Source organism: Podarcis pityusensis, assembly GCF_964106645.2.
Source record: "Podarcis pityusensis genome assembly, chromosome: 10".
NCBI lineage: Eukaryota > Metazoa > Chordata > Lepidosauria > Squamata > Lacertidae > Podarcis > Podarcis pityusensis.
Window position 1 is genome coordinate 22,764,035 of NC_138035.1, and position 26,898 is coordinate 22,790,932.

The window sequence follows — 26,898 nt, forward strand, 5'->3', positions numbered from 1 at the left end:
ATGAGGTAATTACTGAACGCTGCAAGCAGAAGCCGCAAACAAGACTAAACAAGCCATTAGACAAAGCAGCCGGGGGTCCGCACATGCCAACAGAACCCGGCTGCCGCTGGCATTGTGCTCTCTTTGCATCAGCTCCCAAGATCTGAGCAGAAACCACTTCCAAAAAGCAAGACCCACTTTGCTCTCTGGAAAATGAGGTCCTCACACCAACAGAGTTTAACATATCAGTGATCGCTGGGATAATGCCAGGTTGGGAAACCTGTGGCATTCTGTAGGTTGTTGGAATCCAGCTCCCATCAGACCTACCCAGAGTGGACAACCACCGGGAATGATGGGAGTTGTAGTCTTGCAACATCTGGGAAGGCTGCAGCCTCCTCAGCCACCATAGATTGTCTCGACTCAAGGCATTATGGTAGCCTTTCCATCTATCAAGGTGAGCAGCCACCAGAACCCTCATCCCCCCTGGCTTTTTGCCAAAACATATCACCCGGAAGCTGCATCGGAGGCAGTATACATGTTGTTATCTTTGCCAACGACGCCTCTTCAGCAGAAATGAGATACGCAGAAGATCTCAGCTCAGGGAGATACTTATTGCAGCAGAATGCAATTACCACGCGCTTTGGCCACGAAGGCAGAAGAAGAGTGGAAATCAAGAGCGAAAGAGACCTGCGGCCTGCTGCTCCGGAGGCCTTCAAAATGAGCAGCAACGAGAAAGGAAGGAAGGAGGGAGGGAGCGACTGCGTTGGCCTGATGCTAGTAATTACTTTGTGGTGTAATCTTAACCTCCCCTGCTGGCAAAGGAAGATGTAATTTGAATAACGATAGGCCAGGCCAAAAAGATTACAAGCAAAAATAAATATGTATACATCCTGTAATTAGACACTTCAAAACAGTAATCCAAGCTCTGCCAAGAAGAATAACTATATAATGAATGGTAACCATAATTTTTATATATAGAATCTATGTTCAAGAGATTCTTGGTGCGCAGACACACTCACACACACAAACTCCTCTGAAGAGCCGATTGTACTGTACATCAAACCCATGGAATACGTTACGCTCTTTAATAAGTTAGCTGTATTTCCTTTGATATATATGCATGTTGTTCCTCCATATGTCCTTCCAAAGAGGGCTTTCAGTTCCCTAAGTATGAAGTCCATATCTTGCTTTATAACTTGACCTTGCATTTCTGCAACGCTGTACATTTAGTTTTCCAAAGGAATACCAGTCTTTAATGCCCTCCAATGCAATATAAATCAATGGTCTGCAAATTAGTTTAGAAAAGAACACCCTGTTACCACGTAAGCAGCAACAGGCAGCAGGTGTTTAATTCTATATCCAATAAACGTGGTGCTTCAGGACTCCATGTAAGAGTCTTGCTCGTCCTTGGAGGTTTATGTGCAAGACAGAGGAAGCAAGAAACGTTTATTCTTTCCTATAACTTCCTTCCCCTCCCCTCATGCATACTGCAAAGGGGGCCCTGTCCACAAGAGGCAGGTTAAGCGACAACTGTTCCCTTGCTCAAGATACGTGCTCATGATGTTTTGCTAAAGAGTTGGCTTGCATTGGCAATACGGACCATTAATACTCCTGCATTGCAGGGTGGACTAGACCCTTGGAAGCACCTTCCACCTCTATGATTCGATGATTCCAAAAAATCTGAGCTCAACAGCTCTTCAGGGTCTTAGGCACAGGCCTTTCTCCACACACCTAGCTACAGGGCAAGGTGGGCATCTTGGGCAGACGTTGCCTGGTCTATACAAATCAAAACCAGGGGGGGAAGTCCATTCCTTTCTCCTGCACAAGCCCTGCTTAAATGAGAGCTATGCAAGAATCCTGCTTTAACTGCTTATGAAGAAAAAGGTCCTGATGGATTCCCCCCCATTTGAAGTCATGGGTAAGGATGCTGCTGATGTCCTCTGCCTTCAGCAGCATCATGTATTGGACTAGCTCTGACTCACCTGAGCTCCTTTCAACCACAGATGTTGATACAGTGGTACCTCAGGTTACATACGCTTCAGGTTACAGACTCTGCTAACCCAGAAATAGTACCTCAGGTTAAGAACTTTGCTTCAGGATGAGAACAGAAATCGTGCTCCAGCAGTGCGGCAGCAGCGGGAGGCCCCATTAGCTAAAGTGGTGCTTCAGGTTAAGAACAGTTTCAGGCTAAGAACAGACGTCCAGAACAAATTAAGTACTTAACCTGAGGTACCACTGTATATTAAAAACATGTACCTTACACACCCAAACACTCGCGGCATTCCGCGGAAGATGACAACCTGAAGATACCATCCAATGAGGAGGTCCATCCTGCATAATGTCAGAACCGAACTTCTTCCCATTACATCCCTGCCACACACAGTCTTTGTTGTGTTTTGGTGCCTGTCGGAGATTTTTCCTTTTCAGCAACAAGCCTTCCAAGATGAGACTTTTATCCCCGTTAGCATCTGAATCTGCTTGGAATTGTTTTTATACATGCAATAGTTTTTGTTTTTATATAGGCAACCGCTTTTATTGTATTGTGATATTGCTTCAAGTGGCTTCACAGGAAGCTATTCATAAATGAAATTAATGATAATATTACTGTGCCGGTTACAGTGTTTGAGGCCTCCCTGTGCCATACCATGCAGCATCTTCACTCAACATGCCAAGGCAGACAAAAATCCCTTTGTGCTGCTTCTGCCATGCTAGCCTCGCCCCTCTGTTCTGCCAGGTGAGAGGCTGCATTCACCTATAAATAGTCTCTTTGAGCGGTTGTCCAGGGGCAGGGGTTTCTTCCCCACCCACGCACCCTCTCCCTTCCTTCTGCTCCAGCTACCACCACAGATAATGAAAGACAAGCTGCTGGCTTGCTCCTGACAAAGGCACCACTGTGCAGCAACCAAACACTGGAACCTTATTCCAGAGAGGCAGCGTGGAATGATTAAACAGAGAGGGGAAGGAAGGTGGAGCTCAAGTGCATGGGTGAAATGAACACTTTTAAAAGGAAAGAATCACCAATTCAACTGACAAGACCAAGGCTCCATTTTTGCCAGGGTTTGGTCTCAGAACCTGATTTCCCCATAGCAGAGCTGCTTCTTTAAGCATGCAAAAATAAAATGAAACTTATTTGAAAACAATTTAAAAAAAACAACAACTAAAGCGATTAAGACATTTAAAAACTGTCTAAAATTATTTTAAAAAACAACAACAACAACCACAGTCACATACCCTCAAAGTTACTAATTTCAAGGTTGCCATGGTCAATACCAGTGCCTGCATGTGTTTCTCTCTTTTCCTGGTAAAAATGAGATGATGGTACTCATATCTAGACAAAGGTGCTGTGGGTGCCATCACAAAATGGCTGCCACAGGCAACAAAGAAAGACACCAGTGAGTATAGTCACAAAAAAAGCACTTCAGGACGCTGACGTGAACTTATTTGACCCCTGGACAAATAAGTCCAGTCAAAGGTGACTATGGGTTCATCTCGCTTTCAGGCCGAGGGAGCCTGTGTCTGTCCACAGACAGCTTTCCGGGTCACGTGGCCAGCATGACTGAACCACTTCTGGGGCAACGGAACACCATGACGGAAACCCGAGCACATGGAAACGCTGTTTACCTTCCCACTGCAGGGGTACCTATTTATCTACTCGCACTGGCATGCTTTCAAACTGCTAGATTGGCAGAAGCTGGGAGAGAGCAACAGGAACTCACCCCGCCACAGGGATTCAAACTGCCGACCTTCTGATCGGCAAGCCCAAGAGGCTCAGTGGTTTAGACCACAGCGCCACCCGCGTCCCTAGTGAACTTGATACAATTGAACAGCACACGTACACAGACAGATATCAATCAATTTAGTATTTTAAGTGCCAGTATCAAGGACAGAATTATTTCAAGGCAAGCTGTGTCAGGCCTAGGACAGGTTTGGTAAAGTAAGTATATAAGGCTCTTGCAGACAAAAATAGTTTGATATCACTGTGACATCTGGTCTGCCATCAGTTTGGCTCGAGAGCAGCCAAGGGCGATAATCTGAACCATGGGTCAGCTCCAGGACAGAGAAAGCTACCTTATACTAAGTTAGACCTTGGGTCCATCTAATTCAGCCTTATCTATGTGTAACTGGCAGAGGGTATGGGAGGTATCAGGGATTGAAACTCATACTTTCTGGGTGCAATGCATGTGGCTCCCCCACTGAACGACATCCGTCTCCACAGCGTACTACTTTGAAGCTGTACTATTAGAATGACCTGCTCAGACTTCCTAACCTACATACATACAACAAACCACAGAGGTTCTATAAAAGTATAAAATAAATCAATCTATGCGTTGCTTTTTGACCTATGGGTTTCCCAATTCAGCTAGCAAGCTGGAAAGGTTTTTTTGTTTTTGTTTTTGTTTTTGTTTTTGTTTTTTAAGCCAATGAAACTGAAAAACAGGTTTATGGCCCATCTGGAAGGCCAACAAAACAAAGTTTTTAACTGACTTCCGAAAAGCTGAACTATAAACACAAATTAAAGTAATCAAAACAATTTAGCAAAGCGTGCAACAATTTGATTAAAATAATGATCTGTTTAAAAGCCTGGGAAAATAAAAATGTTGCTGCCCGATGCCAACATTGTTTGATGCCAGCAACAGACATTAAAAAAAAAAAAACAACCCCAGGCTATTTTAATACATTATTAGTTTCATCAGGCTGTAATCTATTTCGACTTAAAACAAAAAAGCAAAAACAGCTGGCCCACAAGCCAGGGCCACTTCAAAACATTAATTATACTGAGAAACCAAATCCCCAGGTACAATGCACAAAGCGCACAGCATCATTTATGAATGACACGTGTTCATAAAATGCCCACAAGTGGCTTTTGTCATGGATGCTTTAGCTGAGATTCCTGCATTGCTGGGGGTTAGACTAGATGAACCTTGGGGTCCCTTACAACTCATGCATTCCTCCATCTAAAAAAATAAATAAATGCATACCCTTGAGGGCAAAAATGCAATCCTCATATTGGTGCATCTTGGGGGGGGGGGGGCTTCCTGATGACAAAAGTGTGACCATCATTTATTTAAAGCAATCTAACTTCTCTATGGGGGGGGGGGGGAATCAAACAGGACTCTGTTGCCATAGGAACCAGATTCAATTTTCAATTATACTTTTTTTTTTTTAAAGGGAACCTTTTGCCCTTTAGACAGAACTGAATCCACATGGGGAAGAAAGGGGAAAAATATGAGGTGGATTCTGGGGGCGAGGGGGGGGGGCATTTCCATGCCACTTCTTAAGCTCTTATCCACCTCCATTCTCTGCAGGAGTTTTATGTAGGCATCATCGCTTGGAGCAGTAAAGCAAGTGTTTGATGAGTCACCAGATGTATGACTCATCACAAGACTTTTTTTTTTAGGTGGGGGGAGAAAAGGATGCTGGGAATGCCTGCTTCACACTCCCAGAAAAAAGCCGCACGGAAATGGGAACCAATGACTACATAATTAAAAGCACACCAAATTAAAAGGCAACTATATAACGTGAACCAGCAATTACTCTGGATCTGCACGATAAATATTCTGTTTTGGAAGATAACATCAAGTTCCTCACATATCGGCCTTCCCTAAAATGCTGCTGAAAGTCTGCTTTTCCTTCTCGTTTCCATTAGGCCATGAATGCTGTTGCTGTAACACACTCCTGACCTTAAGGTGAAGGGCGGGCAATCATTCATAGTAACAATTTAGTCAAAAAGATTATCCCCCCTCTCGACTTCCAAGGTACGACTGTACAGACTTTTCTTACTTCCAAGGTACGACTGTACAGACTTAAATTAGAAGTGGGGAACCTGAGGTCCTTCAGCTGTGGTTGGACTACAACTCCCATCATCCCTGACCATTGGCCTACCTGGCTGGGGCTGATGGGAGCCAGAATCTGGACACAGCCCAGAGGTTTCCCCTTCATGACCTGAATGGTAAGGGGACTAATACGGCTGAAGAACATCCTCATTCTACCTCACACGATCCTGCCTGTCTGCTACATTCAACATTGACCCCACCAGTTTCACATGCTAGACTGGCTGGAGCCCAAGACAGGGTCTCTTCTATTGCATAGGTCTGGCCATCATCTCCTCTCACCACCTCCAGCCTTGCCATCCAAGTAATCGTCTCCTAAACTTAAGAAGCCTCCTTGCAAGTATTTCCTTGACAGAAAAATGCTCCAGGCCCTTATCATGTCAGCTTCCATTGTCTCCATCTTTGTCTAGATCTACCAGTGGCACGACCACAGGGGCGGCTGCCCTGGGTGCAAAATTCTGAGGGGTACAAACATTTCTAAAGGAAAAAAAAACAGAAAATAGTAGGTCGCTGAGCTATTGCCCCTTCGTTGCAGCCTATTAGTGGATGGTTATGAGGGACACTTAATAATAATAATAATAATAATAATAAATAAATAAATAAATAAATAATAATAATAATAATAATAATAATTTATTATTTATATCCCACCCATCTGGGTTTCTTGCTCTTACTCTGGGTGCTGGAACCCACGCTATGCCACTGAGACCTATGATACCCTTTTCAAAAGAGACAGCTAGAGCTGTATGTGGGATTCAAGACATGGCTACCTGAAAGAGGTATATAAAAAGAATTATGATAGTTGCAGTTTGCACCCTTCAATGTTCAGGCTTCATTTTCATGTCACTTAAAAGAATCCTTATGTTAGAAACGTGTTGGATATAGATATCGCATGTACTTGATCATTCAAGAAACAAAATACAAGTCGTGAATTACCACTTGGAATTCTGGCAAGTATGATAGCTGACAGTTACTGTTATATAAAGCTGCTCTGAGATGGTTTTTAGCAGCACATACGGCTGGTTTTCACACTTGTATACTAATTCACAGGAGTTGACAAAGGCCACAGAACTGCAGGAGACCACCTGCAAATTCTGTTCAATCTCCTTTCCTGTAATATTTCATATTCCTTCCTATCTAGCTCATCCCTTTCCATCTGCCTTTTTAATCTGTGACTCTCAAAATGCACCTGAGCAGACTCCATTGCAGTATCCTTTCAGATACTTGCATCTTAAAAACGAACTTGCATCTTAACTTCACTGAGTTTGAATTTGCACACCTTCACTCTGCCTTATTTTGCAAGTCACCTTTCAGAGAAGACTGGGACACCTATATAGCAAACACACACACACACACACACAGAGAGAGAGAGAGAGAGAGAGAGAGAGAGAGAGCAGATCCATCTTTTTAAAAAATGCAAATATAGGTCTGCTCACCAATTCAATATGCATTCAGTGAGCCTTCCCTAACCGAGTTCCCTCCAGATGTTTTGAACTACCACTCTCATCAGCCACAGTCATCACAGCACAGTTGTCCAAGGCAACTGCGGGGGTTGGGGAAGGCTCGGTTAAACCATATTCAAGGATAGGAAACATGAATCTCCCCTGTGAAAAATCATTTGGCAGTAGGGCAGAAAAACCATATATGCAGGGACTCATGCAGGGACAAAAGAGGCACCTCGCCTAACATTCTAGTCTCCAAAATGCACAATTCTAGAAGTAGTTTCTCAACTCTCCTTCACCCTACTTCTTTGAGCAGGGAGAAGTTCTGGGATCACAGTGCTTACCTGGGTTTAGTTTCCTTTGGAAGGAAGTCAGAGCAGGTTTTTTGGCAGGTCCTGCTATAGGAACGCTCGCTCTTGAAAAACAAAGAATTATACCCAAACCTTGTTACACAAGTGGCTGATTTAAATATCTGAACAGCCAGTTCGCTCACTTCCTTACTTGCTTGTGTTTTGCTGGTCAATGGCAGACATTTCCGACAGAAAGCATGGAGGGAAAGAGAGAGAGCGGAAAATCAGGGAGCAGGAGAGCTCTGACATTTCCCTTTCTTGGCCTTTGCAAATTGGCTGCAGAAGTTTCAGGCAGAAAGCATGGATGAAAATGTCCCCTTAGGCAATAATGGAAACCATCATGAAATGATGCGAAAGTTTGCCTAACAAACAATTTCCTGGGAGCACATTGTGTTTGAAAAGAGGGACCTGTGTGTATTTGAAATTATTTACAAATATACAGGTTGAGAAGAGGTGGAAGTAGAGCGTAAACACTCCAGTTGATCACCAACTCCATATCAGATCTCCAGAGAGGCAGCCAACACCTCAAAACAATTACTTACAAAGGCCAAACTCAGTTCTCTTGGTCAGTCTCACTTGACCAACTCAAATGGAAGATTCTATTATTAGCCTTGACACAGAGAAATCTAGAGTACACCATATCTTAGGAAGGCAGGGAGAGGAGCCCCCTTTCAGGTATTTCCTAGCCATTCAGAAAATTCAAAGAAGATCGCCTGAAAAATAAGCTCCCATGGAAACACAACCAACTAAAATATCCCAGACTGTAAAAACTCTTTTTTCAAGTCCAAAACTCATTAACCCATACCTTCATTGAAGTTATCATCGGCTGAAATGTGGGTTAGTGGGGACTGTGGCCGCGAGTCACCACAAAGAGAGTAGCTGTGCTCTGCTTGGATGAGGGGAGCGGGAGAAGCAGGTGACAGCTCCACTTCCATTATCTCATCTTTGTCCGACAGAAAGGGGTCGTTCAAGAGCTGCCCCAAAACGTCCTGGGAAAACTCATCGAGGAGTTCAGTGAAATGCTGTGAGAAAGAGAAAAGGAAAAAAGAATACTGAGGATGTCCTTTCACTGCGACATAAAGGCATTCACCAAAATAACAAACACTGGCAAACAAATAAAGTGATAAGCATCAGAGTCTTTTGACCATTTGGGGCCCTACAGTCGCTCAGTGCCAAATCCTGGGCAGCAATTTCATTTGTGGTTCTTGGACGGTTTGCATCCTCACAACAGTCATCCATCAGTGTTCGTGTCATTCATTTAGGGTTATCATACATATGCAGGACCTGTTGGTGCAAATACAAGCAGGGCAACTAATGAGCACATTAGCATCAGGAGACATTGCTAATGGGGACAATCCAGGATACATACCCTGCATTTCAGTGAACACCTTTTACAGTGTCCGGGAGAGGAAGAACATCCAACTAAAACGAGGCAACAAGCTAGCTAGATGCAAGTTATTTTAAAAACCATTTCAGGCTGTAGACATTGACATTGAAAGCATGCGACGTCTACAAAAGACTCCTGGGAACTGTAGTTTGTTACTGATGCTGGGCATTTTGGTTCTGCAAGGGGTGAACTACCATTCCCACGGTTTACTGGAGGAAGCCATGTGCTTTAATTGTATGGTTTGTACACAGCCTAAGCCCATGGTAAATGCAGCAGTTTCCAGCTTGAACATGTCCTTGAGGCACTAAGCAAACTCCAGTGTCAGTTTGATGCCCCAGTATGAAGGTCTTGATGACCTCAAGCCAGAGTTTAAAGTCCAGGTCACTCTGAACTGAAACTGCCTCCAACAATCCTAATGTAGTTGTAGCAAAGGAAAAAGCACCCAAGCTGTACTTGGGAAAAGGAGTGGAGGAAAGAAGAACCAGGAACCTAGGAAAGTAAAGGAAATGTGAATTCTGCCAGCCAAATCAATGCATGCTGGGGGTTACACTGCACCAGACATGTACCAGTTCAATGCGCACAGAAAAGGACAGATGATGTTCCTCATAAAGTGGGAGCGTTTTCTTTTATTTAAGTCATTATCAGGTTTTGCCACCCGCATGCCCAACCCCGCTGATGTGCTGAAGCTTATAATAATGCAGAAAAATGGAATTCCGATCCTTGGAACTTCAATATGAAGAAGGGGAGGGGGGAACCAAGGCTTTTAAAAGGACAACTTGGCCATGCCCCAGCTGGAGCCTCCAGCAGCAGCTCAGTCTGTCCGGCCACATACCACGCCTTTCAGACAAAACATTCCTTTCATGGAGCCTGCCGCTGGCATAAGAGGCTATTTATGTCTGATTGCAAGAACCCCTGTAGGGGAGGCCGAGGCCCACACTTCAGTTAACTCTCAGCTTCTCTGCATGAAATCCTCAAAGCAGCTCAGAGCACCCTGAAAGACGTCTAGAAACAAAAGTTGTCGATGCAATACCAGCAGCAACAGGATGTCTGCCTGGCACTGGGAAATGGAGGACAAACCAGAACCTGACCTACTTTACTCTATTTAGGTACTAAGCATCATATCCTAAATAATAAGAGTGTCCTCCGCTCTCCCTTACCTAACTTAAAACACCACCATCCATGCACAAGAAGAGGTATCCACAGGCTTGTTGGGAGGACTAAAAGATTTGCATAAGTAGAAAATAATATTGGGAGTGAAAAAACCAACTGAATCCAGACTGAATGGCTAAGTTGGAAGAACAAATGCTACAGGTCCCACTTGTTAAAATGTCTTAAAACCAATACCTAGTTATTTGTAGAGCTACAAAGAACACAGATCACAATCAGGAACCACCTTGTTCTTTGCAATAAAACCAGTTTAACAGCTGTTATTTTAGGATGAAACTATAAAATTATCAAGGCAGAGGACCCAAGCTTTTTTTGGCAACTATGCCACAAGTCACATTCTATTATTTTTAGATAGCGCCAGTCTAGTATGAGCTGAAATACATTTGCTGGTCTTCATGCCTGTAGCCCACTAAGTCAGGGTGTCAGCAACAGCACAGTGAGTGTGAGGTAGGCAAGTGTCTACAACTGAATTGTCAGACCAGACCCACCTGCTCCAGATGCCCCACTTAGTTCCTACTGCCTCTGTCACGTTCAGCACCAGCACCCTAGGGTCACAGGGGCCCAAGTATTTACCAGCAACTCCCCATCTGGGTCTGCAACTCACACACAAGTCTTAAATTTGGGTGCACCACCCATCATGTCCATGCTTCAGCCAACAATCCATGTGCCCAAGTGCTGGGTGAATGTCCTACCTGCTGAGTTAGACTGATGAGGTCAGGAGTCTACAATTTTCTGTTGGCCTTGGTAGCCAAGCCAAAGTCTGTTGCTGCCAGAACCCTGCACTTTCCCCCATCCCAGACCTTGTCCAGGGTCAACCTCCTGATTCCCTCCCCAACTCAAAGCTTGATCTTGGGTTGTTGACTTTTGATTGCAAAACCATGGTTTGGGGGTTGTTGTTTTGTTTTACATTCAAACTTTTTTTACCAACTGGACATGCCATTCATAATGGTATCTACGTTCACACAGAGAGTATGTGTTCTAGCAGGCTTTCATTCCCTACATAGCTAACTAGCTAGCTAATGTCATCCACTATCCATTTCATTTTGGTGAGATTCCAGGCTCCACCCACCCACTTCTCAAAAGGACTCAGGTCATGGATGGGGTGTGCATGGTAGAAATATATGAATCATGCAAAACTTAAGCTTCAAATCACGTCTGGGTGGAACTAAATCCCTTCGGGAATACCCTTTGCTAGGTTTTCTAGCCTGCTTACAGATCTAACTCTTAATGTTGGAAGGCTGACAGGTCACCAGCATAATGGGGATGGGGATGTCCTGGATTCCCACCTGTTTTAATTTGACTTCTTTCCACTTGGCTATCTGAAAATCTGGGGTCCATGACAGTATTCTGGATCCACCACATTATCAAGGAAATGTTTTCCCCAAAACTGTTCCACTCTCAAATCACCCCTCCTGTCTCTCCCTTAACTTGGTCAGATTCAGGCATTTAATCTTCCTTCCACAGAGCATTCGGTTACCTGCATTTACAAGTTGTTTGCCTGCTCAAGTTAAAATCTAAAGATGGATTCACAGGAAATTGTGTAGTGGATATGAATTTAGCCTAACATGTTGAGGCCAGAACATGCTCATGTACATTTTTCTGCATCTCGCCTCGATTGGCTTCTGGTCCCTTCCGTGTTCCTACATTACACTCTTGAGAGCATTACAGCAAAGAAGGTCATTTAGAAATATGTGGTACACTCAGTTTTGAGTTGGGTGTGTGCTTGCTTCTGCGTGCATAAGATGACTTCACCCAACATTTGCACATGACAGTGTTTACCCCCCAAGGAGTCCAACGCCCACAATCCGCACGAAGGGTGCACTCTGTGTTTATTGCTGCTTGCCCAAATAGATACTCAGGGAGAACAGCTGTGCTGCAGAATTGCAGACAGCAGCATCAAGAGGTAATGTCAAGATGAAACGCCCCCTCTCCAGAATTCAACACCCACTGACAAGTAGAAAATTTTGCAGAGGAGGGTGGATGGGGATGAGAATGCATCAATTTTGGTATGGTCAAAAACGGTCTATTTCAGGGTAGACTTTGAATGGTTTGCCCAGCCACTTGCGGTGGAAATAGATCTCTTTGGTGCAGCCAGCAGACGCTATGCCTCCATCACCCCAGGGGCATTTTGGAAGGAGAAATTAAGGCTATCTCTGCCCTCGAAAACTCACTGCCACCATGGGCAGTGGCAATTTTTTAAAAGGAAAACAGAGAAAGCAATGTAACTATCCACCACCAACAAGAAGCATCTACAAACATACATAAATACTGACTTCTATCAAAAGTTTGTAGCTATCTTCTGAAATCAGGAAAGAATCTGCATACTTTCCCTTTTTTTATTACACTTTGCAACGGAGTATTGCAAAAAGGCAAAATGCATGCATACAAATGTTGCAGTGTTGAGTGCTCTTGTTCATTGTTAAAACCAGTCATGACCTCCTCTATGTTGTCCCCTCCCCTCCACTTTGTTTTCTGTTTCTGCCCCCTAGCCAGCCAGGATTCTGTACCCACTGAGCATGCTCATCAGAGCATCACCCCCATCAGAGTCCCATCAATGGACTCTGAGGAGGGTGCCCCCCGCTTTTAGGGTTTTGTTTCTAAAGATCTTTTTGAACTAAATGTTTTTTTTCATTTTATACTTCTGCAAACTTCAGGTTTTCCCCAAGCCCATTGATACATATCGCTTGTGTATGGGTATTTATGGTTAAGCAAACATATTTACAACTAAGCACTGGAAATAAAGGGAATGAGGCATTTTCTTCTTCCAAGAAAGCAGGGTCTTTCTCCTCACTTTACATATTTACAAAATCTGTCATCAGCATTCCAACATTCTCCTTTTCTGACAACCAGAGTGCAACAAAATGCACAGTGCAATAGCTGCTGCAGTGGAACTATTACAAGAGTAAAACTGGGGGTATCAACTCATCCCTAATACTATCCGAACTTACAGTGCTATTGTGTAGATAGCCAAAAAGCTGAATTTAGAAGTTACCTCTTCACAAGGTACTTCCCATTATATTCCATTTCTTATGTTTGCATTACCATAAGCTGGAAACTTTCTGCCTGGAATTGTCATTGCAGCCTGTCAGTAAAAGCAAGGTATTTCTGTACCAAAAGTAGCCGTTTTATTACCACTTGATCTATCTAGCAGGACCACCATCCGGTATCACCCCTCCACTTTTGCACAAGCTCAAATCGATAAGCATCATTGGCTTGCTCCAACACAGCACACTAGACCTACCAACCCTGATTTCTTTGCACAAGGGAGAAGACACAGCAAAAACTGTTCCACAACTTAGCAAGTACAGGCACATTAAGATTCTTTTGCGATTATCACTTTGCGCTTCACCTTTGAGTGAAGGGAGGGGGGGATGTTTGCAAGGTTTTAATAGTCCTATAATACTGGGAAAGCCGCTGACGAAATAATTACCTTTAAATAGTTTTTATGGAATTGGTGGAAATGACTGACAGAATCCGAGACCAGGGAGAAGAGTCGATGGAGGAAGATTGGAAAAAGTTCAAAGATTATTTACAGAAATATTGTAAAATTAATGAATGTTAGAATGATGTTGGATAGAAACTAAGTGGTCTTTAGCTGAAAGGTTACAAGGGAATATGAAAAAAGGGTTATCATGTAATATGTAAAAATCTAAAATTACAATATTTTCATGACTAATGATTAGGATACATAAAGAGGGGAGGGATTTGCTGAACGAAATAACTGAACTGGAATACAAAAAAGGAAGGTGTGAGGAGGTCCTGGAAATAAGCAAATGAAGGTCAAGTATTGGAAGGAATGAATCGCTTTTAAATATTTTTACTTTGTATTTTTTCTTTTTTTGTGTGTTTTGTAAAATCTTGAAAATCTTAATAAACATCTTTTTTTAAAAAAAATAGTTTTATGGCTAATTGATACTCAAGACCAGTGCTAGATTAAGAAGATGTGAGGTCCAAGTGTAGAATTTATGTTCTGTGGCTCCGCATTATCTCTCTCCTCTTCAGCGCATTCCAATCTCTGCCCCTCCTCACTCCACCTTGCCCTGTTAAACTCCTGAGATCTGTCCTGGTGCAGAGATCAACAACTGATTTTTTCCTCCGCAGGTCAAAGCCTCTCTGAAGGTGAGAGGGAAAGAGGGACAGCAACCTACTGAACATTTGTCAGCTAAGTCTTACAGGCTCCAGTGAGACGAGGGAAATTACCCAACCTCAGGCAACTTGGCCAAACACTAGAAGATCCCACTGCCCAATTTCAGGCAATGCCCCCATCTGACTGCAGCCCCAGGCCACAGTGTTTGGTAGGTCCCTTGAACCCTCCTCTGGAGCAGCTTTTGCAGGGCGGAGAGGAGAAGGGCAAGATTCTGCAAGCTGCCTTCTGCTTCCGTAAAATTAGCTACTCACCAAGGAGATTACTCACATTTTAAGATTCCCACACAACTGAGAAAATGGCAACGGTTCCAAAAACATCACACAGGACAAGTTCACTACCAGTGACTCGAGTCAGGTTAATTAAGCCCTCAGCACTGTCAAAATTACCTTAGCCAGCTTAAGGCTCTGCTCTCAAAAGAGTACCTTAGCAAAATGGTTAGCCCAGTCTTGCTGGGTTTATTTATCCCAAGGAGCCAGCTTATCTGTTTGATCTTATTTAGCAGCAAACCAACGCGTGCAGAGCAGCTCGTTTGTCCTCAAGTGCGACAAATTAAGGCCATGTCTTCATGTCATCGGGATTCACAAACGCAGAGAGCGGCAGGATGGCATGCGATATCACACCACTTAAATCAAGAATATGGTGTGGAATGACCAGGTGTTGACAACTCCTGATCACATGCGCTGTCTAACACAGCCGTCACCACCGGTCGGCAGAGCAGCTTGCACAACTCAATGGCACATCAGTGTGCATTGTGTATCAAGCGAGAACTGTACGGGCACCTCAGTATCAAAACTGAAGTGTCTGTTGCCCCCAACCAGCGATATTAAAACTTTACTAAGAATTATTTTAAGTTGTTTTGAACAACTTTTAATAATAACAGCCCCTCCAGACATTCCTTTTATTGTGCATTCATAAAGATTTGTGCTCACAGTGCTTTTGGGAAATTGTGACCCACCTCCCTTGTAATGCTGTTTGTTCTTGCAACTATTTCAAGGTAGGACAAGCTCAGTTCTTGTTCATAAAATCATAGAATTGTAGAGCTGGAAGGACCACAAGGGCCATCTAGTCCAACCCCTTACAATACAGGAATCTTTCACACAATGTAGGGCTCAAACCCATGACCCTGAAATTAAGTCTCATGCTGTACCGACTGAGCTAATGATGTGTGGATGGCCCAGTATAAATCCACCACTAATCCACTATTATTGTATCAATGGTATGTTACAGAATATGCCCCTTCCCCCCCCCAAAAAAAAAACCACCACCACCACGAGTTTGGAGAGGCCCTAAGATGTATTAAGGAAGAGCATGCTGCAACTGTGATTGAGATGTTTGTGATTTTATTTATTTACTATTAGGATGCTTTTGTTGTGCACTGATTTCAGTAGCAGAACAAAATGATAAATCAGCCCTTCCTTTCCTGTGACATCTCCCCTTGCAAAGACTGCTCAATGAGGAACGAGGGGAAAGGCAGATTGCGTAATTATTTTCATCCCTCCTTCCTTCTCTCCCTACACAGGGTGGTACGCACAGTCATCCCTTCCCCTTTATCCTCACAGCAGACCTAAGAGACAGAAATAAGGGAGACACCCACTTGTCCAAGGTCATCCAAGAATCTTTCTGTGGGCAAATGGGGATTGAAATCTAGGTATCCCCAGCCTAAGCACACTTGAGACCCTATCCACGATGCTGCTATGGAATCCCCACCCTGCAAAATTATAAAATCCACCAAATGCAAAGGCATTTTGACCAGAGCTGTGAGAAACCACAACAGATTTCCTATTTCAACACATTTAGAGCAAGTATGTCCTGTTTCATTTACAGTGGTACCTCAGGTTACATATGCTTCAGGTTACATACGCTTCAGGTTACAGACTCCGCTAACCCAGAAATAGTGCTTTAGGTTAAGAACTTTGCTTCAGGATGAGAACAAAAATCGGGCTCCCGCGACACGGCTGCAGTGGGAGGCCCCATTAGCTAAAGTGGTGCTTCAGGTTAAGAACAGTTTCAGGTTAAGTACGGACCTCCGGAACGAATTGAGTACTTAACCTGACGTACCACTGTACAGGGATAACCACTGGGTGACACTTATACAGGGCAGCACTTTTGCTGTGTTAATAGCCATCCATTTCTTTATTTTGCGTAATTATAACTAATATCCTACTTTTCAGGATATAAATCCTTTCACACAACATAAAAATACCTTAACCAGTGTAAGCCAATCAAAATCTTCCCACAAATCACTTAATGGAAGGAGGCCATATGGAAGGAGAAAAAGATTCAGACGAGGACACCTGGCGCTACTGTCACCTGCCCCCTCTCTTGGAATTCTTTCCCAAACCTGATGCCCTTCCGATGCTCTGGACTGCAACTCCCATCATGCTGATAAGTGCTGACAGGAGCTGCAAACCAAAAGTTCTGGAGGGTTGGAGAAGGCAGAAGTATATATAGGATGGTAGATGGCCCAGTCCTATTGAAACAGGTCCCTATGTCCTCTTTGAATGATCTCTATCATTTGGTTAGCAAAAATGAAAATTAAAAAAAGAACCCACCCCTATTCTTGAGCTTTCTCAGCAGCAAGCTTTGGGTACAGCGATACCTCAGGTTAAGAACTTAATTAGTTCTGGAGGTCCAACCTGAGGTACCACTTTAGCTAATGGGGCCTCCCACTGCCGCCGCGCAATTTCTGTTCTCATCCTGAAGCAAAGTTCTTAACCTGAGGTACTATTTCTGGGTTAGTGGAGTCTGTAACCTGAAGCGTCTGTAACCTGAGGTACCATTGTACCAGGAATTCAGCATGCAAGGATTTTCCAGGTATAGAGATAAAATGGACTGGGGAAGCTTCTTGTTGATGTTTCCCATGCATTGCACCACTATTATAAGAAAGAAGACCAGTAAAATATAAAACTATGCTGGCCTATCAAATTTTGGACACTTTAGAAAGAGGAAGCCTTGAAAAGGGGGTGCTTCCACCTTTCATCAAGGCTTTTGTCACATACCAGGCCAACCTGGGCCTTCTCACCCCACGTAAGCACATAGCAGTGCTCAAGTGTTCTCTCTTTCTCCCTCCAACTATCAGAACAGGCCTCAGGCAACAGCAGCAGGGAATGATCAGTTGGCTGAGTGTTGTTAATTTCTGTAGCACCTTTTCCGAGGTCTCCTGCTATTTCCCTGGGCGGTGCCAATCTTCTTTTAATTTATAATCAGGGTAGTTTTTGCCTTCTTATGTGTGTATTCATGGAGGTAGCCACGTTACAGTTACATCTGCTACGTTACATCTGCTATGTGCCATCTGGACTGGCAAAAGACAGAAAATTCAACTATGTCGTATTTCGGAGCTGTTTGGGACTCAGAACAGCCTTTAACCTTAAAACTGCTGAGGACGAAGCTTGAATGATTCATGCTTGATCCATAAAGGGGACCATCAGCCACTAACACTGTGAACACCACCTACATCCCAGCAGGCCAGAATCCAAGAAGGGGAGGCAGAATGGATAAACTGAGGTTATTGCCAGTATCATAAAATTAGCTGGCTACAAACAATCAAAAAAGGGCATCAATGATATCATGTTGGGAGTAGACAAAACAACATGCCACACAAATTTGTCATCTGAAAGATGGCACTACAGGGTATTAGAAAAGGAATCCCGAATAGGCAAATTTATCATACAATGTGCAATTAATCCAACCACAATAATGATTTGTTCTCCGGTTTAGGGTTAAATGTTTTATTGCTGTAACTATACAAATTACGCCAGTTTTTAAAATTCTGAAGGAGCTGGCAAGATGAACAGCAGGTTCTTATGCTGAACACATCTACTTTGTCCCATGTGTAAGGAGGGGGGGAAAACCCAGACAAGGAAGACATTTTCCTCCTCAGAGAGGGGGGGTAGACATCTCCCACCTGCAAGTAAACCATCATCAAGCCTTAAAGAATAATCAAAGATAGATAGATACTTAAGTTTTTGTAAGTGGCAACTAAATATTTGAAATATATTTCTAGTCCTGACATCATCTGGGGGAGCATGACTCATGTCTGCAAGACAAGGACCAATGTGATCATGTAGTGCAGGGGTCTGCAACCTAAGGCCCATGGGCTACAAGCGGCCCATGGGAGTCGTTTAATCAGCCCACGAGCCACTCGCTTGGCAAGTCCCCACGTGCTGCACTAAACTGGCACAGCATGGGGACTTGCTTCCACAGTGCTGGAAATCACATCTGCGCATGCACAGATGCCGAAAATCGCGGGAGCGCATGCGATCCAGCCCACGGAGGGATCTCCACTGGAGTGAGTCAGCCCAGGCAAGGTAGACCTTGCCAACCTCTGATGTAGCGGCCCAGCACTATGGAACACTCTCCCATTAGAAATCAAGCAGGCACCATCCCTCCTATGGGAGGCTTTTTACAAATTTGCACATTACATGTTTTATTTTTTCTGTAAGCTGCTTTGAAACATATGGTGGAAACTAGAGATACATTTATTTTCTAAAAAGATAAAGTCAGGCCTCGGTCCTGTATACCTGAAGGAGCATCTCCACCCCCATCATTCAGCCCGGACACTGAGGTCCAGCTCCAAGGGCCTTCTGGCGGTTCCCTCATTGTGAGAAGTGAGGTTACAGGGAACCAGACAGAGGGCCTTCTCGGTAGTGGCGCCCGCCCTGTGGAACGCCCTCCCTTCAGATGTGAAGGAAATAAGCAGCTATCTTCTTTTTAAAAGACATCTGAAGGCAGCCCTGTTTAGGTAAGTTTTTAATATTTAATGCTGTATTGTTTTTAACATTCGATTGGGAGAGTGGCTGGGGAAACTCAGCCAGATGGGCGGGGTATAAATAATAAATTATTATTATTATTATTAGTCTCCAATCTACTACCACCACCACACACAATTCATTCTCTCTCTCTCTCTCTCTCTCTCTCTCTCTCTCTCTCTCCCTCCCCCCCCCTCTCTCTCTCTCTCACACACACACACACACACACACGGAGTTGGGACAAACCTAAGTTACTGTGCCTCAGGAGCTGTGATACCTCAGTTGGTAGAATATGAGACTCTTAATCTCATGTTTGTGGGTTCAAGCCCCATATTGGGCAAAAAGATTCCTGCATTGCATAGGATTGGACTAGATGATCCTCGTGGCCCCTTCTAGCTCTACAATTCTATGATTCTATAATCCCCTCCTCCCCTTGCTAGAGTGGCCATGCATTCTGCCAAGGACAGTCCTCTATTTGAAGGAGTTGTCTACTTGAAAGGTTCTCCAGTCCAAGTCCAGAATCCTAAGCAGGGTGAGTAACAGGAATCTTGAAGTTGCAAACTGGATAAACTAGGGGTTTCCCCATATCAAGAACCAAGGGAGCAAACTTAAACACACAAAGGAAAAGGATAGATTGGGTGAAGCCTAATGCTCATATCATTAACTACGATCTGAGACAAAGATAGCTTGATTCAGCCATGGGAAGACTGTGGCCACTGCTGGAACATCAGGGTTCTTGAGCTGACTGGCGGATAGCAAATGTATCATTTATCCCTTAGCTCAGATAATTGATATGTTTGGGGATCTGGAGTGGTATCAGAAGGCTGAGCTGAAATAGCAGATTCAGGCTTCCAACTCACATTTTAAAGTTCACTCCAGTATTCCATGTCACTCCCCTTGGCAGCTCTCACAGCGTGATGTGTGACATTTGGCTAACTACTGCTAGCCTTTGTATGGCAAACTCCAATGTTTGGAGGATTGCATGGTCTCTAGTCTGCACTTGGGCAGGAAAAGTTGGATAGAGAACCAAGGGAAGGAAGGAAATGAATGGCACAGGTAAGGAATGACAAGTCAAACTGGGGTTCCCAAGATGCCAGGGAAGAAGAGAGATAGATAATTCAAGCATCTTGACAGTGCAAAACCGACAGGACCTCATAGCTTTAAACATGGTCTTGCTCATAAATTCACTTGCACATAAGTCCTTCATTTTTTTAAAAAAAGAAGTTTTGTTAAGTTTTTTGCCACCCTTACTAGACAAAGGCAACCAGGCAAGTGGCTCTTTCAAATCTGCTTTAAAAAACGGATCACCAAACAAACACAGAACGTTCTCACTTAAGGAGCCCAGCAACATGGCTCTTGCTATCCTCTTTTTCCACCTTAGGGCAGATAGATAAACAAGCTGTTGCCTTTCTCCATGACATCAGTAAAAGCTTATTCAGATTCTAGTTCAGACTGAACATGCAGTTGGCTGTTAAGAAGGGAGGGGAAAACCACTGGAGTGTCTATGTGCTGGCCAGAATCACTGTGATATCATGGTTAGTCATGCATCCTGGGATGAGAGGAGGCTTCTCCAGCTCACAACATCTGCCTCTCTCTTCTTCTGCTCTCCCCCTCAAGTCCCTGCAGACCTCCCACCAAGGAGCAAGACCATCATGGCCCAACTGTGAACACTGATGCAGTTCAGCGGTGGGGGCTGGTGCCCATTGAGACTGGTGAGGCAGAAGGTGGAGATGCCAAACAGTTGGTTGAGCCAGAACTAATGACAAGCGCTGCCAACTACTTTCTAGTTTTGCTCCAGCCTCTGCCCTGCTGAGTTCTACAAGGGTGACACTGGGACTAAGGAGGAGGAGAGCTGGCAAGCAGTGTTATTCCCTAGTCTGGTTGTAAGAAAGAAAACAGGCAGGTGAGGGGTTTCTGAGGGCACACCAAGGTTGCTGGGGCTTTGGAGAGCCGTTGCCCAAGTATCGGGCTAGATTGGGGTGGTTAACCTTTTTCCAGGCCAAGGGCCACATTGAACCATGGTCAAACCTCAAAATAGGTATGGTCGCTAAAAAAATAATAATAAAGGACAAGTTTGGAGGGAAATGAGGGTCACAATAAAAAGAGCCTGATGCAGCCTGTGGGTTGGCCACCTATGGGTTAAATGGCCCAATGCAAAGGAGATGCAACAGCAAAACCCACTTTAAAGGCAGACAGGCAATTTTGTTGTCTTAAAATAATAATGGAAAAGTGAGGGGTAGGGGAACCAGTCATCCGAAAAAGCCTCCCTGCTCCCTGCTCTAACCTTAGCAGGGAAAGAAAGAAAAAAATGAGTAAAAGTCCTAGACCACATTTTGGACTCCACCTTTCATTACTGGTCTGTTAGGCTAGACAGGAATGCATTCCTTGGGGCGGGAGAGCTGGCTAGTCTCCAGAAGAAACTTAAACTGATTGTATCCTCCAGCAAAAAAGAATGCCTCACAACAGGCATACACACACACACACACAACCCATAACTGCATGATTTCCCATCCAATATTTTAGGCTGCCTATGAATGTTTTAATTACAGAGCACCACACAGCTGGATAGAGAATTTTTATTTTAAAAACTGCCTACGGTGACTAGACCATTTCCAAACAACTGGGGAACGCTTATGACTCTTTGGCCTGAATTGGATTTTGTTTAAAAAGAAGAAACAAACACACAGAGACTGGATGACCCAGAAACCTTGCATATTCTGACATCTGTAGTTTATGTTTCGAAGAAGTCTAATACTACCATTCTGCAACTGTAATCAAAAAAATGTTTGCACACACAAAACACTAGACTACCATTTTTCTTTCAGGATCTTGAAAGTAGCAAAAAGTAGAAAGAACAACAACAGTCGGAAATGAATCAATTTTAACTTTACAACGAACAGTAAAGTGGGAGCATTTTTTTTTAAGCTGGCATTTATATATTCCACCCTTCAGTAATTTGCACTTTCTGAAACAATATGCCAACAGAAACACAACCATTTCTGAATTTTGCAAGGCAGGTCCTCCAGCCAAATAACATGTGCAAAAAGGCATGTACTCAGTATGGATAAGCATGCATATTATTAGCAAAAATAACATGGAAAATGCATTATGTTAGGGGGACTATTATCAGGGAAAATATGCTTTGCAACAATGCATGTGCTAGACAAAACTGCATACTGTAGTGTATTAGGAGAACTTCTGGAAGTCAAACGGACTTCCGGAACAGATTCCGTTCAACTTCCAAGGTACAACTGTATATTCAATTTCAATGTGGGGAACAAAGCAATAAAAATTTTACATTTGTTCCCACCCAAAAAAACCCATCTTAACCAAAAAGTGCATATTCCAGCAAGGCTTTCTTCCCCATCTACACACATATGATATCCAAGTTTCCTCATTTAAATCCACCTTCCCTCACTCCTACTTGTGCAAAATTCCCTCACTAAAAAAAAACACTTTTTCAGTGAACTTTAGATATGACCATCAGAAGCTGCCTTGAGTCAGAATATTGCTCCATATAACTCTGCATTCCCTACACTGACTGGCAGAGACTCTTCAGGAAATCAGACAGGGGACATTCCCAGTTGTAACTGCAGATGCCAGGGACTGAACCTGGGACCTTCTGCAGGCAAAGCAGATGCTCTCCTACTGAGCTGCAGCCCTTCCCTTGAAGGAGGACTTCAATCTGCTTCAAAAATTTCACATTGCCTTGGAAGAAAGGAGAGGCTGCTGGAGCACTTCCAAATATGCATGATTGGAGCTGATGAGGCAGGAGTACTTCAGGAAGTGAACAAGATCTTCTGGCACTGGTGACCGTGCCAGAGCACTTCATTAGGGCAATTTAAGCACTGATAAGTGCAAGGGCTTTTTAGTCTCACATTTCAGCACTTGAGAATCCAGGACTGTAGCAGGCATACAAGGAAGAAAGTGAGAAATGGGTGTGGCCAATGAGAGGGGTGTGGTCTAGTGGAAAGCCAGCAAGGTGGATCTTGCCCATTCCTAATAGAGCAGTACATCCAAACTGTGGAGTACTATTTTGACTCTAATAATGATTTCATTGGGTGACATTTACTACAAACCTGATGGCCCAGGGAGAACAAATAATGGTGGGTCCGTCTTTTTGTAAAATAAACAAGTATTGCTACCAACAATTCAGACATGCCAATTATAGCAACCTTAGCCTTCCATAGCTATTTAAGCAGACCAGTTATAGCAGTGATTCCATGGTTTTGGAAAATGGTGCAGGGGAAACAGCATGAGCTGACATATTTAAAACAGGAACTCAGGAACTGCCAGAAGGTTCCCTTCTCACTTCCGCAACCCAGGAAGACCAAAAAGCCACGCTATATATAGCATAAAATGTTGTGTGCTGGCCAGTGACGGTACTTAGTACAGGGGAATTCAAATGGCTCTCCAAAGCTCCCAGCCACATTGCTTGCTACCCAGAAGTCAGGTTAATTATGCAGCCAGAGATGGGACTAGGACAAAACTTGTAGTGAAGAGGAAGGTATATTAGCAAAGTTTGTTTCCTAAATCATTGGTACAAGAAAGCTGGGCGGGAGATAAGAGGATAAGGCCCTGGCAGGAGTCTCACACTAGAGCAGCTGAAGACAGACCACAACTCAGTGGCTGAACACCTCCTCTGCTTGCAGAAAATCCAAAGTTCAGTTCCAGAGATGCCAGTTAAAGGTGACTACCAGGTGACCTCTGCTTGAGACCCTGCAGAGCTGTTGCCAGTCAGCTAGCCAAGAGTACATGTCACAGACAAATAGCCTAGCCTAGTATAAGGCAATGGGACGTGGGTGGCGCTGTGGGTTAAACCACAGAGCCTAGGACTTACCAATCAGTAGGGCGGCAGTTCGAATCCCCGCGACGGGGTGAGCTCCCGTTGCTCGGTCCCTGCTCCTGCCAACCTAGCAGTTTGAAAGCACGTCAAAGTGCAAGTAGATAAATAGGTACCGCTCCGGCGGAAGGTAAACGGCATTTCCATGCGCTGCTCTGGTTCGCCAGAAGTGGCTTAGTCATGCCGGCCACATGACCCGGAAGCTGTACGCCAGCTCCCTCAGCCAATAAAGCGAGATGAGCGCCGCGACCCCAGAGTCGGCCATGACTGGACCTAATGGTCAGGGGTCCCTTTACTTTTAATATAAGGCAAGGAAGGGCCATGGTCTCAGTGACAGAGCATCTCATGTGCCTGCAGAAGGTCCCAGGTTCAATCCCCAGCTCTCTAAGTAGGGATGGGAAAGATTCCCTGCCTGAAACCTTGGCGAGAAGAGCCAGAAGAACTGGATGTACAAGAAATTTAACCTGTTAACCCCTGAAAACCAGAGTGCGAGCAGACAGTGCCTATTTCCCAGGCTTCTTTGTACCAGCTCAACTTGAAAGTCATGTTGTCAAATGAACTTTATGAACTTCCTGCCCTGCACTGTGAAAAATAGAGATTTGAGGTTGGGGAGGAGTGGGTGCAAGCTCAGAAGAAAGCCCCAACACATTATTTGATTATGAATACCAACAAGGAACTCAGGACTGCAATACCTTAAGGACCGCCTCTCCCCATATGAACCAACCCATACCCTGAAAGCATCATCTGAGGCCCTTCTTTGTGTGTTTCCTCCGTGAAAGGTCTGGAGGGTGGCAACAAGAGAATGGGCCTTTTCTGCAGTGACTCCCTTTTAGTGGGATCCTTTCCCCAGAGAGGCTTGCCTGGCGTCTTCACTACATATCTTTAGGCATCAGGAGAAAATGCTTCTCTGTAACCAGGCCTTTGGCTGATGAATGTTCTATGGCCTTTTAAATGTGTTTTGTGGGAGGGGGGTCATTGGTTTGTTTTTGTTGTTGTTCTATTCTGCATTTTGTGTTCTCATTTTGTATTTTTATGTTGTGATCTTCCCTGTGATCTTCAGGTGAATGGTGATGTATAAATTTAATAAATAGTAATAAATAATAATAATGTTTACTATTCCTGATAGGCACACAGGCTCTTTCTTTTTCTCTAGCTTGCAAGGTTCCAGTTAGTTCTGCTCACTCTACTCCATAAGAGAGGAGAATGTGAAAAATGTACTGCGTAAGCTGCAAGCAACACCCCAACAGAGACTGCATGTCAAATACTTTCAAAAAGGAGTAACATCACACCCTCCCAGGTACATTATCCACCTCCTTATAATATAAAAAGACCGCTGGTGTGTTGTGTGAAGTCACCTCAATACCAAAAGCTTGCTTGTACTTCTCAAAATACGTGACACTGTAATCCTAAATGTTGGAGTTTCAGCATCCACAGTGGGATTTCTTTCAGAGAGAAGCATGCATTGGGTTTCCAGAGAAGAGTCTGAAGGCACACAGCTCAGCTCTGTTCCTGAAGATAAGCAATTCTTAGCCCTATACGGCCTTGCCTGAATGTGAGAGTCAACCGTGAGTGCTGGGGATAGACAAGAAAGGAGTAAATAAAAATCTGCCTCGCTTGGTAATGAAACCTGCTGTGTGATGAACCTGGAAAGTCTGTAATATTTAGGAGTTTGGCACAGGAGATTGGGTGGCAGTAAACATGTGCATCTAATTAAGCTTGTTTTCTAAATGTGTTTCTTCCTGAGGCTCATATTTCAAGAAGTATTTTGTTAGTCATGTTGCCAGACCCTTGAGAAAGGTGAATTTCTTTCACTTACTATGAAGGCTGCAATCCCACACACACTTAATTGGGAGTAAGTCCCCACTACATTCTGCACAGACATGCACAGGCTTATTTATGCTAGTCAAATCAAGGCAAGCTCAGGGATTTTTGCTGACCTTGACCATTCAAAACTGCATCACTACACAACTTGTGTGTTATGGGCTAACTTGGGTTTAATGCATGTTGAGCAGCATATGAATAGCACATTAAATGGCCAAGAGTTGACCGAAATACTATTTTGCCATTTTCACTTATTGCTTGCATTTAAACTGACTGACTTGCAAACCAGGTGAGCTAAGCCAAGCTGTGCTTTCCTGTGACCATGCAGGCTCCTGGAGAGGAATTTGTAGTTGCTTTGCATCTCACCAGTCCTGTTAGTTCAGCACATCAGTCAAGCCAAAGCATGGCTTGACACTTTGTACGAACCTGGGATTGTGGTTCAGCTCTCTCCTCCTTAATCATGATGTATAAGCAAGTACAAGGCTTGCTCTAAAAGAACCAAGGAGGAGCAAAGCGCCTTCCCAGGAGACACTGTGTTTCTGCAAAACCATGGTTTGGCTGAGTGTTGCGGGTGAATGTGGCCAGTGATAAACTATTGTTTATTGTTACAGGAATGAGCCTTGGGCTCATTCATTCCCCCTCCCTTAGGAGACAACCAGAAATTTACACTTCTATTTTTAGCTGCAGTTTAGCGCTCTGTCCCAACCTGGCTTGTTTCATTAAACCATAGTTAAGACTAACTACAGTTTGCAAACATTTGTCACACTGAGCCTCTTAGAGGAAGTGTAGGATTTAACCATAGCCGCCACCACCTCCAAACTATAATCTGCTCACACTGCTCAATGAAGTCATGCAAAGAGTTGAATCCAGAGGTAGATGTAAGAACCCTGCTTGCACAATTCAGCTTTCCAGGAAATGGAGGTTGCAGAATGCATAAAAAAATACACTTCCCCCAAATGAGACACAAAGTTTTTGATTCCTGAGTATGCTGAAGCTATCCAATATTAGAAAGGCTGGAGAAGCTACCCGTCAGAATCAAGAGACCGTCAGGAATAGCATATTATGGGCACACAGGGTGTCAGTTGTATAAAAGCAGAAGGGGTTTTCCACTCATGCAAGGTATCTCTGGATCAAAGCATAATTGTGTCATCTACGAGTGACACAGATTCCCCGCCACAAACTG

The 26,898-nt window shown here is 44.0% G+C and overlaps 1 protein-coding gene across 4 annotated transcripts in view; it reads right to left on the reverse strand.

The window, feature by feature from the left end:
- CREB3L2 (cAMP responsive element binding protein 3 like 2) overlaps nucleotides 1-26,898 on the reverse strand; it is a 275,941-nt gene that overhangs the window by 227,678 nt on the left and 21,365 nt on the right. For all 4 annotated transcript variants that reach the window (XR_013991331.1, XR_013991332.1, XM_081024044.1 and 1 more), the window contains exon 2: nucleotides 8,408-8,624. Coding sequence is in view for 2 of the 4 variants with exons in the window: in XM_081024044.1 (XP_080880170.1) it covers nucleotides 8,408-8,624 (217 nt within the window). In the remaining 2 variants the exon portion in view is untranslated. The remainder of the gene's footprint in view (nucleotides 1-8,407; nucleotides 8,625-26,898) is intronic.